General features: G+C 54.1%; 1 protein-coding gene across 1 annotated transcript in view; it reads left to right on the forward strand.

Annotated features, from left to right (window-relative positions):
* Positions 1-16,812, forward strand: part of pepd (peptidase D) — a 191,503-nt gene that overhangs the window by 173,141 nt on the left and 1,550 nt on the right. The window contains exons 13-14 of the mRNA XM_078544698.1: positions 8,566-8,750; positions 11,675-11,866. Of these exons, the coding sequence (XP_078400824.1) occupies positions 8,566-8,750; positions 11,675-11,866 (377 nt within the window). The remainder of the gene's footprint in view (positions 1-8,565; positions 8,751-11,674; positions 11,867-16,812) is intronic.

Consider the following 16,812-nt stretch of genomic DNA (forward strand, 5'->3'; position numbering starts at 1 on the left):
GGTGTGAGTTTTGAGCATCTCTGTTAAGCTGCCTTATCTTCTCACTGGAAACACTGAACATGATCTAGTGATTCAGTGTTTGTACAGGCTTCAAGCCCGAGTGTGAGCCTGGAGTAAGTGGGCAGGGGTCCGATCATAAACCTGATGGGGGGAGGTCAGAATTGAGATTCTTGGTTGAATCGGGCTCCTTGGTGAATTTATCCAGGGAATAGATGAGGCCTGGAACACACTTGGTTTGACCTTGCAATCTGGAGCAAGTTATGTGAGCTCAGGCGGAGTGATGATGGTACATGTAGCTATGGGTTAGTAAGGATTCTATTCCCATCGCTGTCCTGTGTGATTCAATGAGGTGAGATGATGTGTGTGATACTCAAGGTTATTGTAATGTAGGAATTGATAGACAAATGGAGCCACCCAGCTCATCTTCCCCCATCCCGGCAGTCACATGATCCCATGATGATGGAGTCATTGGCCAATCACAGGGATCAATCTCTATCAATGAGTCTGCAACAGACTCAGACATGAGGTGAGGAAAACCCCCAGTCGGAGAGGGATTAGGGAACCATAGGCCCAAAATCACCTGTTACTCCCGAGCACGTTACACTCACTACCCGTCAGTTCTCAAACTGCTCATACACCAGATCCCAATATGTTACTTCCTGAAACATATCTCTGTTTCATTTCAAAATGGGAGGGAGGGCGGAGGGCGGGAGGAGGGCGAACGGAGGAGGAAGGTGAGCGGGGGAGGGAGGAGGGCGGAGGGCAGGAGGAGGGCGAGCGGAGGAGGAGGGTGAGTGGGGGAGGGTGGAGAGCGGGCGGAGGGTGGGAGGAGGGAGGAGGGAGGGAGGGTGGAGGAGGGAGGAGGGAGGAGGAGGGTGAGCGTGGGAGGAGGAGGGTGAGTGCGGGGTGAGCGCGGGGCGGGCGCTGACAGGAAGCTCTCTGAAGATTGGGAGCTGCCTCCAGGAGCTGAAGCGCTGAAAAAGCGTTAAATAAAGTTTTAAAAATCAGGAATGTCCAAGCTTCACAATCAGTCACCCGGACATATAGAAGATTAAAACGCTGCCCTTAGAGTTTTATTTTTCTTTCATTTAATAACGGAAACTTCATCCCCCCCTTGGATGGGGTTTGATGAAAAATGCGAAGTCTTCCCGGCCGATTAGCCCGTCCACCAAACCGTGTGACTGGACAGAGCACGAAAAACCCCAAACTATTGTACCTTTAATAACCCGAATCGGCCTCTTCATTGTCAGCGGGAGCACTCCCGACTTTTACACACACCCGACAACTGAAATATCACAGCAGCGCAGGATGGGGGTCGGGACACTCGCCCAACATCGTCTCACACGATTTCGCGGGTCCACACTCCGAGCTAAAAGTCCTGCCCCTGGAATTGCTGTGTCAGTTTGGCAGTTCTGGTAAAAGGTCATTGAGCTGCCGAGTGTTTTCAGCAGGTTCAGTTTTTATTATTGAGTAAAAGATCCTCGCTACACCCAACCAGCCAGTTCCTTGCCCTATGTCACCCAGTTACCATCCTTCAGGAACAAAACCACTCAAAAGAGGAGGGAGAAAAGTTTCAAATAGGAAGCGAAAAGCAAATTGGGATGAGGCAGAGTGATCCCTGGAACAGAAAGAGCCTCGTTTCCACGCCTGCTCATCCGTATGGAAGGCTGCGTTCCTGGTGAGAGTGAAAGCACATCAGCCCCTTCCACATTATTCAGAAATACTGGAACCAGAAGACAAGTTCCACAAACCCATCCACCTGATTCACATCTGAATTGTACTGAGAATGTAAACACCTTTCTTTTAACAACATCTTATTATGGTTGCAGCAAATGTTCAACATGTAGATTTTTAAAAATATAAAAATGTGTTAGCCCTTCTCATCAATAACTGTAATGTTTAGCCGCTTATCTGGGCAGTTACAGCAGTGAATTTGAACACAGCAGGATCCCATTAGCAGCAATGAGGTGGCTCACTTGCCAGTTCCTTTTGGTGCGTGTTGGTGAGGGAGGAAAATTGGCTCAGGAAGCCAGGGAGAGTTCCCTTACTTTGTAAAGCATGAGGAAAGCTTTAGTGTGCTTCTGAACAAAGTGGTTCACCTCTGCTGTCTGGCTTCTAAAAGTTGCTGATTTTCTGTCCCTTTAATCCAGTGCCTGAAATCCAGTGGGGCAGCAGAGATGGAATGAAGTGTGAGTCGTGAGTCAGATATGGGACTCAATAGGGATTGAGTGTAAATAGCAAGGAGGAGGAATTCAATTCAACTGCTTCCCCCCCCATCTTCCGAACTCGGGCAGGATTTTCCCCTCGTCGGGCAGGGCCTGGGAATGGCCGCGAGATAAACTGCGATCGGGCTGGAAACACACACACACACACACACACAGATCCTCAGCACTGCTGGGGTAGAGACGGGAGGAGCGTGAGCACTGAAGTCTGCGCGTACACAGGGGGAGCGCACACTGGGAGCTCCCTGAAGGCACAGCGCTGCTTCAGATGGCTGAAGAATTTTGAAATTAAAAATAAACATTTCACAAATGATATAAACGTGTCCCTACATGTGACTCAGTCATATGAAGAGGGACATGTTCAAAATGATGTTAAAAGTTTTTGTTGAGTTTTTAGTCACAGTTGGAAACCTCACCCCGCCCCTGGATGAGGTTTCGTTAACAATGCAAAGGCCGCCTGGCCTGTTTGACCGCCTGCTAACCGAACGGTTGAGTGGGCAGCGAAAAATGCAACTTAATTAATTACTTAAGGGCCTTAACAGGCCTCTCAATTGTCAGCGGGCACATTGCTGACTCTCTCACGTGCCCACCAGCCGAAAGATCGGGGGAGTGCGCGATGATGTCGGGGCGCTCTCCTGAGGTCATCACGCACTATTTCACTCCTGTTCAGGTCAGGCGCACACCCACGGGGAAAAGATTTCTGCTCCAAGTATTAGCTTCAGTGCTTCGAGAATGGAGTGAGGTGGTGCTGAAAATACCAATTTGCCCTCTAGATGTCTCTAATGTGCTGTTTAAATACAACAGGATAGTTTATACTCGAGGGATATCTAGTTGCAGAGTGTTGGTCCTCCATGGTTTTGTTTGAATTTCACACTGGATACTCCCTGCTGTTTCCAGTTAGAAGGTCAGCCATTGTTGGCTCAGATATATGAAGAGTATAAGTCCCTTGAGCCTGCCCCGCTATCCAACAAGATGATGATTGATCTACCTCAACAGCACCTTCCCACGCTATCCCCATATCCCGTAATTCTCTTAGTACCCAAACTTAAACACACTCAATAACTGAGCATCCACAACTCTCTGGGGTAGAGAATTCCAAAGATTCACAACCCTTTGATGAAGAAATTTCTCATGTAAGTCTGAAACAGCCAATCCTTGATTCTGAGACTGAGCCCCTGTGTTCTAGATTTCCCAGTCAGCAAAACCATCTTTTCAGCATTTAGCCTGTTAAGCCCCTTCATTTCAATAAGATCACCTTTCATTTTTCTACAATTCGCATTGCTCGACATGGATCCCCTAAAAACAATCAAACTGCACAAACAGTCTGGCCCTCAGTCAGGTAGGATGTCTTGGAGTGTGTTTCGCAGGTTTGGTTGTGCTGTAGACAGAGACTCTGAAAAGACATATGGGCACAGGCTGCCTAGCTCCAGCTCCCACTCAGCTTCCCAGTCCGACAGTGCAGCACTCCCTCTGCCGACCCTCCGACAGTGCGGCACTCCCTCAGTACTGACCCTCCGACAGTGCAGCACTCCCTCAGTGCCGACCCTCCAACAGTGCAGCACTCCCTCAGCACTGACCCTCCGACAGTGCGGCACTCCCTCTGCCGACCCTCCGACAGTGCGGCACTCCCTCAGTGCCAACCCTCCGACGGTGCAGCACTCCCTTTGCCAACCCTCCGACAGTGCAGCACTCCCTCTGCCGACCCTCTGACAGTGCAGTACTCCCTCTGCCGACTCTCCGACAGTGCGGCACTCCCTCAGTACTGTCCCTCCGACAGTGCAGCACTCCCTCTGCCGACCCTCTGACAGTGCAGCACTTCCTCAGTACTGACCCTCCGACAGTGCGGCACTCCCTCAGTACTGACCCTCCGACAGTGCGACGCTCCCTCAGTACTGACCCTCCGACAGTGCAGTGCTCCCTCAGTACTGATGCTGTGACAATACAGCGCTTCCTCAGTACTGACAATCCGACAGTGGCGCACTCTCAGTACTGGCCCTCCGACGGTGCAGCACTGCCTCAGTATTGGAGTGCTGCACTGTCAGACGGTTAGTACTGAGGGAGTGCTGCACTGTGGGAGCAGGAATTAATCAGGGTTAGTCAACATGGCTTTGTCAGGGGGAGATCATGTCTGACAAATCTGATTGAAGTTTTCGAGGAGGTGACTAGTGTAGGTGAGGGCAGTTCAGTTGATGTAGTCTACAGGGACTTCAGTAAGGCTTTTGACAAGGTCTCGCATGGGAGAATGGTCAAGAAGGTAAGAGCCCATTGGATCCAGGGCAATTTGGCAAATTGGATCCAAAATTGTCTTAGTGGCAGGAGGCAGAGGGTGATGGTTGAAGGTTGTTTTTGTGATTGGAAGCCTGTGATGAGTGGTGTACCGCAGGGATCGGTGCTGGGACCCTTGCTGTTTGTAGTGTACATTAATGATTTAGACGTGAATATAGGAGGTATGATCAGTAAGTTTGCAGATGACAGGAAAATTGATGGCATCGTAAATAGTGAGAGCCTTAGATTACAGGACGATATAGATGGGCTGGTAAGATGGGCAGAGCAGTGGCAAATGGAATTTAATCCTGAGAAGTGTGAGGTGATGCATTTTGGGAGAACTAACACGGCAAGGGAATACACAATGAATGGTAGGACCCTAGGAAGTACAGAGGATCAGAGGGACCTTGGTGTACATGTCCATAGATACCTGAAGGCAGCTGCACAGGTAGATAAGGTGGTTAAGGAGGCATATGGGATATTTACCTTTATTAGCCGAGGCATAGAATATAAGAGCAGGGAGGTTATGTTGGAGCTGTATAGAATGCTAGTTAGACCACAGCTGGAGTACTTTGTGCAGTTCTGGTGGCCACACTATAGGAAGGATGTGATTGCACTGGAGAGGGTGCAGAGGAGATTCACCAGGATGTTGCCTGGGCTGGAGCGTTTCAGCTATGAAGAGAGACTGGATAGGCTGGGGTTGTTTTCCTTAGAGCAGAGAAAGCTTGGGGGGGACCTGATAGAGGTATACAAAATTATGAGGGGCATAGATAGGGTAGATAGGAAGAAACTTTTCCCCTTAGTGGAGGTGTCAATAACCAGGGGGCAAAGATTTAAGGTAAGGGGTAGGAGGTTTAGAGGGGATTTGAGGAAAGTTTTTTCACCCAGAGGGTGGTTGGAATCTGGAACACACTGCATGAGGGGGTGGTAGAGGCAGGAACCCTCACAACATTTAAGAAGTATTTAGATGAGCACCTGAAACGCTATAGCATACAGGGCTACGGGCCAAGTACTGGAAAATGGGATTAGAATAGATAGGTGCTTGATGGCAGCACGGACACAATGGGCCGAAGGGCCTGTTTCTGTGCTGTATAATTCTATGACTCTACTGACCCTCAGACAGTGCGGTGCTCTTTCAGCATTGACCCTCAGATAGTGCGGCACTCCCTCAGTACTGACCCTCCCTCTGACAGTGCAGCACTCCCTCAGCACTGACCGTAAGACAGTGCAGCACTCCCTCAGCACTGACCCTCTGACAGTGCAGCACTCCCTCAGTACTGACCCTCTGACAGTGCAGCACTCCCTCATACTGACCCTCTGACAGTGCAGCACTCCCTCAGCACTGACCCTCTGACAGTGCAGCACTCCCTCAGCACTGACCCTCTGACAGTGCAGCACTCCCTCAGTATTGACCCTCTGACAGTGCAGCACTCCCTCAGCACTGACCCTCTGACAGTGCAGCACTCCTTCAGCACTGACCCTAAGACAGTGCAGCACTCCCTCAGTACTGACCCTCTGACAGTGCAGCACTCCCTCAGTACTGACCCTCTGACAGTGCAGCACTCCCTCAGTATTGACCCTCTGACAGTGCAGCGCTCCCTCAGTACTGACCCTCTGACAGTGCAGCACTCCCTCAGTACTGACCCTCCGACAGTGCGGCACTCCCTCAGTATTGACCCTCTGACAGTGCAGCACTCCCTCAGTACTGACCCTCTGACAGTGCAGCACTCCCTCAGTATTGACCCTCTGACAGTGCAGCGCTCCCTCAGTACTGACCCTCTGACAGTGCAGCACTCCCTCAGTATTGACCCTCTGACAGTGCAGCGCTCCCTCAGTACTGATCCTCCGACAGTGCAGCACTTTGAGTAATGTACTGGTGTGTCAGCCTGGATTTGTGATGTTCAGGATCTCCTGAATGAAATGTTTTCCTGCTGAGGGAGGGGGGAGAATGAGGTTTGGATATTGGAAATACACTGCATCTGAAAGGAGAGGCTCACATGTCGGGTGTGTCTTCACCCAGACCCAGAGGGCGTGTCATTGTCTGCAGTGTGCTCTCTGTGTGCAGTTGATTTGTGTGTGGTTTTCCTCCTGGATTCTCAGCTCCTGGATCATTCTTTGTCACTGGTTTTGTAATGAAGTTTTCTTGCTAAGTAACGTTAGCACTGCTGCCCCTGGATTATACTTCACATTGAATCCTTTGCTGAATCTGTGTCCTGGAACCATACAACTGACAACCTTACTCTTGTCGGATATCAGGCACCCTCCTTACTGGAGGCCAGGCCGGGCTGGGCCGGGGGGTGCTGGGCTGGGATGGGCTGGGCTGGGCTGGGCTGGGCCGGGCTGGGATGGGATGGGCTGGGCTGGGCCGGGCCGGGTTGGGCCGGGCCGGGCCGGGCTGGGCTGGGCTGGGTTGGGCCGGGCTGGGCCGGGCCAGGCTGGGCTGGGGGGGCTGGGCTGGGCCGGGCTGGGCTGGGGGGGCTGGGCTGGGCCGGGCCGGGATGGGCCGGGTTGGGCCGGGCTGGGCTGGGCTGGGCTGGGCCGGGCCGGGATGGGCCGGGTTGGGCCGGGCTGGGCTGGGGGGGCTGGGCTGGGCTGGGCCGGGCTGGGCCGGGTTGTACTGGGCTGGGCTGTACTGGGCCGGGCCGGGCTGGGCTGGGGGGGGCTGGGGCTGGGCCGGGCCGGGCTGGGCTGGGGGGGGCTGGGGCCGGGGGCCGGGCTGGGGCTGGGGGGGGCTGGGGCTGGGCCAGGCCGGGCTGGGCTGGGGGGGGCTGGGGCTGGGCCGGGCCGGGCTGGGCTGGGGGGGGCTGGGGCCGGGCCGGGCTGGGGCTGGGCCGGGCTCGGGCTGGGGCTGGGCCGGGCCGGGCCGGGCTGTGTTGGGCTGGGTTGGGCTGGGCTGTACTGGACCGGGCTGGGCTGGGCCGGGCTGGGCTGGGGCCGGGCTGTACTGGACCGGGCTGGGCTGGGCTGGGCTGGGCTGGGCTGGGGCCGGGCTGGGTTGGGCTGGGCTGGGCTGGGGCCGGGCTGGGTTGGGCTGGGCTGGGCTGTACTGGATTGGGCTGGGCCGGGCTGGGTTGGGCTGGGCTGGGCTGGGGCCGGGCTGGGTTGGGCTGGGCTGGGCTGGGGCTGGGCCGGGCTGGGGCCGGTCTGGGGCTGGGGCTGGGCTGGGTTGGGCCGGGCTGGGCTGGGGCCGGGCTGGGTTGGGCTGGGGCTGGGGCGGGGCTGGGGCTGGGCCGGGCCGGGCCGGGCCGGGGCAGGGGCTGGGCTGGGGCTGGGGCTGGGGCCGGGGCCGGGGCCGGGGCCGGGCTGGGGCTGGGCTGGGCTGGGGCTGGGCTGGGGCTGGGGCTGGGGCTGGGCTGGGCTGGGGCTGGGCTGGGCTGGGGCTGGGGCTGGGCCGGGGCCGGGGCTGGGCTGTACTGGATTGGGCTGGGCTGGGCTGGGGCTGGGCTGGGCGGGGCTGGGGCGGGGCTGGGGCTGGGCCGGGCTGGGGCTGGGCTGGGCTGGGGCTGGGGCTGGGGCGGGGCTGGGGCTGGGCCGGGCTGGGGCCGGGTTGGGCTGGGCTGGGCTGGGGCTGGGCTGGGCTGGGCTGGGGCGGGGCTGGGGCTGGGGCTGGGCTGGGCTGGGGCTGGGCTGGGCTGGGGCTGGGCTGGGCTGTACTGGATTGGGCTGGGCTGGGCTGTACTGGATTGGGCTGGGCTGGGTTGGGCCGGGCTGGGTTGGGCCGGGCTGGGCTGGGTTGGAGGACTAGCCGTTCTAGATGTGTCATTTGGCCCTGGCAGTTTTCTTCAAACCTTCCCCCTACCCTGGGTGATTCCAGACCTTAGAACCACCCAACAAATCCCATTGCAGAATTGAGTGGGAAGTGGGGAGATGGAGGATTAACGGGGGCTGCAAGGGGTTTGTAGAGGGGGGGAAGAGATGAGGGGGACACAGGGTGAGGGGAGTGGAATTGGAGGGTATGAGGGTTGAGGGGAAGAACAGTGTCAATGAAGATTTTGCCACTTGTAGGCTCAGCGGCAGATTTATTTCTTGCATTTTTGTTGGAATTCCTAACATGTCTCCTGGTTTATGTTCTAACAAGGGGTTGCCTGGCCTGACATGCATCGCCTTGCTGACAGAGTGCAGCTGGAAGAGTTGACAAGGATTGGCATTCTGCAAGGCAATGTGGCAGACATGATGAAAGTCTATTTAGGAGCGATATTCATGCCCCATGGTCTGGGTCATCTGCTGGGATGTGACGTACATGATGTTGGCGGCTATCCAGAGGTCAGTCCTGCTCTTGTTTTTTCAATATTGTGGAGCTGTATATTAAAATGAGGAAAGAATCCAGCTTTAACTCTCTCTGTCTGTCACTGGCTCTGCTCATAGACAAATCAATCTGACTGTCCTTTGTATTCCCCATCTCTGGCGAAGGTGCTGACTCTGCCCGGGAACCTGGTTTCTCTCTGTTGGGTGCTCACCCTGAGTGCGTAAACCAGAACAGCGAGAGCCGATTGGCTGTTTGTCCGTAGTGTGCACTACATCTGAGCCAAAGTCCTGTTTGTGTGCTATCCCAGCAGAGTAGGAGCCCAGGCTGATGGTCCCCAATGCAACCTTCTTTCTCTCTTTTCTTCCTCTCCCACTCCCTCGCCCTTCTCTCTTCCCTCCCCCATTCCCTCCCCCTCCTCTCTCTTCCTCCCACAGTCCCTTCCCTCCCTCTTTCTCCCCTCCCCCTCCCCCTCCCCCTCCCTGACCCTCTCCCTCCCCCACTCCCTCCTGTCTCCCTCTCCCTCCCTTCCCAGTAAATCACGTGCAGGCTCCATGACCCCATGTGAATAGAGAGATCAGGGTATCAGTAATTCATAAATCACTGATAATAACAGCTTTGGCGCTTATTTTTAAAGTTTAGTTCCAGCTGATTAGCTGCCAAATTCATAAACTATATAAATAGGATTCATTCTGGCAGTTCCAGTTTCTTACTGGGCAATGTTCCAGAGGAGAGCTCTTGTGTTGTTTCATTGGGATGTATGTAGTTGTAAATTTCTGTAAATCTTCAACCATAAACTGAGTATTTACAGCAATCCATTGAGATTGGGATTAACTGTCACCCTCTCCTTAAACCTATAATGAGGCAGTGGGAGTGGGTGTAATGGGGAAGAGGAAGGGGAAGTGGGAGTGGGTATACTGGGGCATTGGAAGGGGGTGTCATTTGGCAGTGGGAGGGGCTCTAATGGGGAAGCAAGAGGGGGTGTAATGGGGCAGAGGGGTGTAATGGGGCAGAGGGGTGTAATGGGGCAGAGGGGTGTAATGGGGCAGAGGGGTGTAATGGGGCAGAGGGGTGTAATGGGGCAGAGGGGTGTTATGGGGCAGAGGGGTGTTATGGTGCTGGGAGTGATGTAATCCGCCCGGGGGTTCTAATCAGGCAGGGAGATGTGTAATGGGACAGTGGGAAGTGTAATGGGGTAGAGGGTGGGGGGGGAGGGGGTTATAATGGGGCAGGGATGGGTGTAATGGGGCAGGAATGGGTGTAATGGGGCAGGGAGGAGTGTAATGGGGCAGTGAGGAGTGTAATGGGTCAGGGAGGTGTGTAATGGGGAAGCAGAGGTGTAATGGGGTAGCAGGAGCTGTGATGAGGCAACAGGGATGTAATGGGGCAGTGGGGGTGTAATGAGGCAGTGGCAAATGTAGTGGGGCAACGGGGGTGTAACGGTGAAGCGGGGACTGTAGTGGGGCAATGGGGGGGTATAATGGGGCAGGGAAGGGTGTAATGGGGCAACAGGCGGTGTAATGGGGCAGTGGGGGTGTAATGGGGCAATAGTGGGGTGTAACAGATCAGCGGAGGGTATAATGGAGTGGGGAGGCGATGTAATGTGGCAGGGGATATGTAATGGGATGGGGAGGGTCTAATGGGGCAGCGGAGACTGTAATGAGGCAGCGGGGGCTTATAATGGGAGTGTGGGGTGTAATGGGGCAGGGAGGGGTGTAATAGAAACATAGAAAATGGGAGGAGTAGGCCATTCGGCCCCTCGAGCCTGCTCCACCATTCATTATGATCATGGCTGATCATCCAACTCAATAGGCTGCTCCCGCTTTCTCTCCATATCCTTTGATCCCTTTCACCCCAAGAGCTGTATCTAACTCCTCCTTGAAAACATACAATGTTTTGACCTCAACTACTTTCTGTGGTAACGAATTCCACAGGCTCACCACTCTCTGGGTGAAGAAATTTCTCCTCATCTCAGTCCTAAATGGTCTACCCCGTATCCTCAGACTGTGGCCCCTGGTTCTGGACTCCCCCATCATCGGGAACATCCTTCTTGCATCTACCCTGTCTAGTCCTGTTAGAATTTTATAGGTTTCTATGAGATCCCCCCTCATTCTTCTGAACAGGGCAGTGAAAAACTAATGGGGCAGCTAGGGATTGTAATGGGGCAGCTAGGGATTGTAATGGGGCAGCTAGGGATTGTAATGGGGCAGCTAGGGATTGTAATGGGGCAGTTAGGGACTGTAGTGGGGCTGTGAGGGATGTAATGGGGCTGTGAGGGGTTTAATGGGGCTGTAAGGGGTGTAATGGGGCTGTGAGGGGTGTAATGGGGCTGTGAGGGGTGTAATGGGGCTATGAGGGGTGTAATGGGGCTGTGAGGGATGTAATGGGGCAGTGAGGGGTGTAATGGGTTTGTAGGAGGTTAATGGGGCAGTGAGGGGTGTAATGGGTTTGTGGGAGGTAAAAGGGGCTGTGAGGGGTGTAATGGGGCTGTGGGGGATGTAATGGGGCAGTGAGGGGTGTAATGGGTTTGTAGGAGGTTAATGGGGCAGTGAGGGGTGTAATGGGTTTGTGGGAGGTAAAAGGGGCTGTGAGGGGTGTAATGGGGCTGTGAGGGATGTAATGGGGCAGTGAGGGGTGTAATGGGTTTGTGGGAGGTTAATGGGGCAGTGAGGGGTGTAATGGGTTTGTGGGAGGTTAATGGGGCAGTGAGGGGTGTAATGGGTTTGTGGGAGGTTAATGGGGCAGTGAGGGGTGTAATGGGTTTGTGGGAGGTTAATGGGGCAGTGAGGGGTGTAATGGGTTTGTGGGAGGTTAATGGGGCAGTGAGGGGTGTAATGGGTTTGTGGGAGGTTATTGGGGCAGTGGAGAGGGTATAAGCAGCTCCAGCATTGCCCTGCTGCTTGGCTGTATCCTGAGTGGGTGACGGGTCAGTGTTGTGTTCCAGGGTGTCGAGCGTATTGATGAACCAGGTCTCCGCAGCCTTCGTACCACACGGAACCTGCTTCAGGGGATGGTGCTGACCATTGAGCCAGGAATCTACTTCATCGACTGTCTCTTGGACCAGGCTCTTGCAGACCCAGCCCAGGCTTCTTTCATCAATAAGGATGTCCTGGCTCGATTCCGAGGATTTGGTGGCGTGAGTACTCATGAATGTTTGGAACCACGATGTCCACAGAATCTCTCAGCACGGAGGGAGTTCAGTCATCCCATCGTGCCTGTGTTATAGTGTATACCAAAGTCTATCTGTCGTTTATTTTTTACCTTTTATTCAGAGAAAAGAACTGAATATCTTTTCAACAAGATAGAACAGTGTAAATGGAGCTTTACTCTGTATCTAACCCCGTGCTGTACCTGTCCTGGGAGTGTTTGATGGGGACAGTGTAGAGGGAGCTTTACTCTGTATCTAACCCCGTGCTGTATCTGTCCTGGGAGTGTTTGATGGGGACAGTGTAGAGGGAGCTTTACTCTGTATCTAACCCCGTGCTGTACCTGTCCTGGGAGTGTTTGATGGGGACAGTGTAGAGGGAGCTTTACTCAGTATCTAACCCCGTGCTGTACCTGTCCTGGGAGTGTTTGATGGGGACAGTGTAGAGGGAGCTTTACTCTGTATCTAACCCCGTGCTGTACCTGTCCTGGGAGTGTTTGATGGGGACAGTGTAGAGGGAGCTTTACTCTGTATCTAACCCCGTACTGTACCTGTCCTGGGAGTGTTTGATAGGGACAGTGTAGAGGGAGCTTTACTCTGTATCTAACCCCGTGCTGTACCTGTCCTGGGAGTGTTTGATGGGAACAGTGTAGAGGGAGCTTTACTCTGTATCTAACCCCATGCTGTACCTGTCCTGGGAGTGTTTGATGGGGACAGTGTAGAGGGAGCTTTACTCTGTATCTCACCCTGTGCTGTACCTGTCCTGGGAGTGTTTGATGACATCATCCTTTTTAAAAGTGTTGTCATGTATAAAAGCTGAAGGGAGTGGAGCGTTTCTGTGTCTCAAGGACATGTTTTAATTTGTTGGTACTGAGCAGGTCAGTAGGGTGAGGTTTGCCTGGGCTATTTTTACTCAGACTGCATGCGAGGTCAGAGTATAATTACAGCAGCAATCGCGTGGGAGTAACCTCCACATTACTGCCTGTTGGATTTACACCTGATCAGATAGGAGGTTTATTGAATACTTTGTGACTGGTTACAGACCTGCTGATAAGATACGACAATATAAAATCAGTGTCAGTGGGTTTTTTTGGGAGATAATGTTGGAGAAGGTTGGGGTGTGTAATAAATCACATATTAATTTGGACCTGACTGGCATAACTGCTAACAGCCGCAGCATATTGTGTCAGTCACTAATGGGAGCTACGGACTTAACCCTTTCCTGGCTGTCCCAAGCTCTGAATTGCAGAGCCACCTACTCCCTCAGCATGGGCCTCACCCTGACGGAGCTGACGGCTGTTGAGCCCATCGTGCTTGTGCTGGCTCTTTGAAAAAGCTGATACCAATTAGTCCCACTCCCCAGCCCCTTCCCCACAGCTCAAGAATATTCTCCTTTTCAAGGATTTATCCCATTCTCTTTTGTTGCATTATTTCCACCGCCCTTTCTGGCAGCGAGTCGCAGTTCACAACTACTCACTTTGTAAATATATTTTTCCTGATGTCCCCTCTGGTTCTTTTGCCAATCCCCTTTAATCTCTGTCCCTTTATAGTTTCTCCTTATTTCCTCTCTCAGGACCCTTTGTGATTCTGAACACCTCTATTAATCTCCCCCTTATCCTTCTCTGCTCTAAGGGGAACAACCCCAGCTTCTCCGACCTCTGCACAGAGCTGAAGTTCCTGGTGCCCGTGAGAATTCTGCTAAATCTCCACCGCACCCTCTCCGAAACCTAAAGTGTGGGACTCAGAATTGGACAGAGTCCTTCAGCTGGGCCCAGGCAGTGATTTAGAAAGATTTACCATAACCACGTCCTCTGTGTCTCTCTTAACAAACTGGTGGATGGTGTAAGATCGGCAGTGGCTGGAAATCTGGAATAACGGATGCGGTGTGATTTATTCATTCCTGCACCTTCATAGATCAATGATTCTTCTACTGTTCATCTATAAAATGCTCCAGACAACTTTGCAGTGGGAAAAGTAAGAAAGGAGCAGAGTGACAGGGTGGGGGAGGGTTAGTAGGCATGGGTAGGGGGAACAGTGGGACGGGGTGGGGCAGTGGGGTGGGGCAGTGGGACGGGGCAGTGGGGTGAGGCAGTGGGACGGGGCAGTGGGATGGGGCAGTGGGGCGGGGCAGTGGGGTGGGGCAGTGGGGCGGGGCAGTGGGGCGAGGCAGTGGGGCGGGGCAGTGGGGTGGGGCAGTGGGACGGGGCAGTGGGACGGGGCAGTGGGGCGGGGCAGTGGGGCGGGGCAGTGGGACGGGGCACTGGGGCGGGGCAGGGGGCGGGGCAGTGGGATGGGGAAGTGGGGTGGGGCAGTGGGACGGGGCAGTGGGATGGGGAAGTGGGGCGGGGCAGTGGGGAGGGGCAGTGGGGTGAGGCAGTGGGACGGGGCAGTGGGGCGGGGCAGTGGGGTGGGGCGGGGCAGTGGGGTGGGGCGGGGCAGTGGGGTGGGGCGGGGCAGTGGGGTGGGGCGGGGCAGTGGGGTGGGGCGGGGCAGTGGGTTGGGCAGTGGGGCAGTGGGGCGGGGCAGTGGGGTGGGGCGGGGCAGTGGGTGGGGTAGTGGGTGGGGCAGTGGGGCAGGGCAGTGGGGTGGGTCAGTGGGTGGGGCAGTGGGGTTGGGCAGTGGGGTGGGGCAGTGGGGCAGGGCAGTGGGTGGGGCAGTGGGTGGGGCAGTGGGGTTGGGCAGTGGGGTGGGGCAGTGGGGCAGGGCAGTGGGTGGGGCAGTGGGACGGGGCAGTGGGGTGGGTCAGTGGGGTTGGGCAGTGGGGTGGGGCAGTGGGGCAGGGCAGTGGGTGGGGCAGTGGGACGGGGCAGTGGGGTGGGGCAGTGGGTGGGGCAGTGGGACGGGGCAGTGGGGTGGGTCAGTGGGACGGGGCAGTGGGGTTGGGCAGTGGGGTGGGGCAGTGAACAAACAGATGGATGGGTTGGAGCTTTTCATAGAATGAGTGATTAGTGAGGGGAAGGAATGTTGTGATGGAAAATTCCAGAAATGAGGGGTATAAAGAGTGTGTGTGAGGAGCCCCAGGACATGGGGAGGTTGCAGATTGGATGGGTGATGACATGGCAGGATTTTAAGATGAGAATTTTCAATTGAATGGACTATGGGCTAGTGGATGGTTAATACAGGGTTAATACAGGGTGCGATGGGTTAATACAGGGTGCGATGGGTTAATTCAGGGTGCGATGGGTTAATTCAGGGTGTGATGGGTTAATACAGGGTGCGATGGGTTAATTCAGGGTGCGATGGGTTAATACAGGGTGCGATGGGTTAATACAGGGTGCGATGGGTTAATACAGGGTGCGATGGGTTAATACAGGGTGCGATGGTTAATACAGGGTGTGATGGGTTAATACAGGGTGTGATTGGTTAATACAGGGTGTGATGGGTTAATACAGGGTGCGATGGTTAATACAGGGTGCGATGGGTTAATACAGGGTGCGATGGGTTAATACAGGGTGCGATGGGTTAATACAGGGTGTGATGGGTTAATACAGGGTGCGATGGGTTAATACAGGGTGTGATGGTTAATACAGGGTGCGATGGGTTAATACAGGGTGCGATGGGTTAATACAGGGTGCGATGGGTTAATACAGGGTGCGATGGGTTAATGCAGGGTGCGATGGGTTAATGCAGGGTGCGATGGGTTAATACAGGGTGCGATGGGTTAATACAGGGTGTGATGGTTAATACAGGGTGTGATGGGTTAATACAGGGTGTGATGGTTAATACAGGGTGTGATGGGTTAATACAGGGTGTGATGGGTTAATACAGGGTGTGATGGTTAATACAGGGTGGGATGGGTTAATACAGGGTGCGATGGGTTAATACAGGGTGTGATGGGTTAATACAGAGTGTGATGGGTTAATACAGGGTGTGATGATTAATACAGGGTGCGATGGGTTAATACAGGGTGTGATGGGTTAATACAGGGTGTGATGATTAATACAGGGTGCGATGGGTTAATACAGGGTGCGATGGGTTAATACAGGGTGCGATGGGTTAATACAGGGTGCGATGGGTTAATACAGGGTGTGATGGTTAATACAGGGTGCGATGGGTTAATACAGGGTGCGATGGGTTAATACAGGGTGCGATGGGTTAATACAGGGTGCGATGGGTTAATACAGGGTGCGATGGGTTAATGCAGGGTGCGATGGGTTAATGCAGGGTGCGATGGGTTAATGCAGGGTGTGATGGTTAATACAGGGTGTGATGGGTTAATACAGGGTGCGATGGGTTAATACAGGGTGCGATGGGTTAATACAGGGTGCGATGGGTTAATACAGGGTGCGATGGGTTAATACAGGGTGTGATGGTTAATACAGGGTGCGATGGGTTAATACAGGGTGCGATGGGTTAATACAGGGTGCGATGGTTAATACAGGGTGTGATGGGTTAATACAGGGTGTGATGGTTAATACAGGGTGTGATGGGTTAATACAGAGTGTGATGGTTAATACAGGGTGCGATGGGTTAATACAGGGTGTGATGGGTTAATACAGGGTGCGATGGTTAATACAGGGTGCGATGGGTTAATACAGGGTGTGATGGGTTAATACAGGGTGCGATGGGTTAATACAGGGTGCGATGGTTAATACAGGGTGCGATGGGTTAATACAGGGTGCGATGGTTAATACAGGGTGTGATGGGTTAATACAGAGTGTGATGGGTTGGCTGGGTTTAGTGTAGGATGGGATATTGGTTGAGTTTTGAGTGAGTTGGAGGTCCTGGATTTGGGGAATACTGAAGTTGCCAAGCTGAGTGAAGAGCAGGCAAGGTTTTCCATGGTATGGGTGCCTGTAGGGACAGAGATGGAGACGTGCAGTCCCCGTGCTTGGTCCAATCTGATTGGAACTCAGTGAGCAGTTGAGGGGAGGTGGGAGCAGTGGCTGGAGATTGGAGTTTACGACAGGGATGAATGTGAAGAATTTCCTATGCCC

The sequence above is a fragment of the Cetorhinus maximus genome, chromosome 6, assembly GCF_964194155.1.
Source record: "Cetorhinus maximus chromosome 6, sCetMax3.hap1.1, whole genome shotgun sequence".
Classification (NCBI taxonomy): Eukaryota; Metazoa; Chordata; class Chondrichthyes; order Lamniformes; family Cetorhinidae; genus Cetorhinus; species Cetorhinus maximus.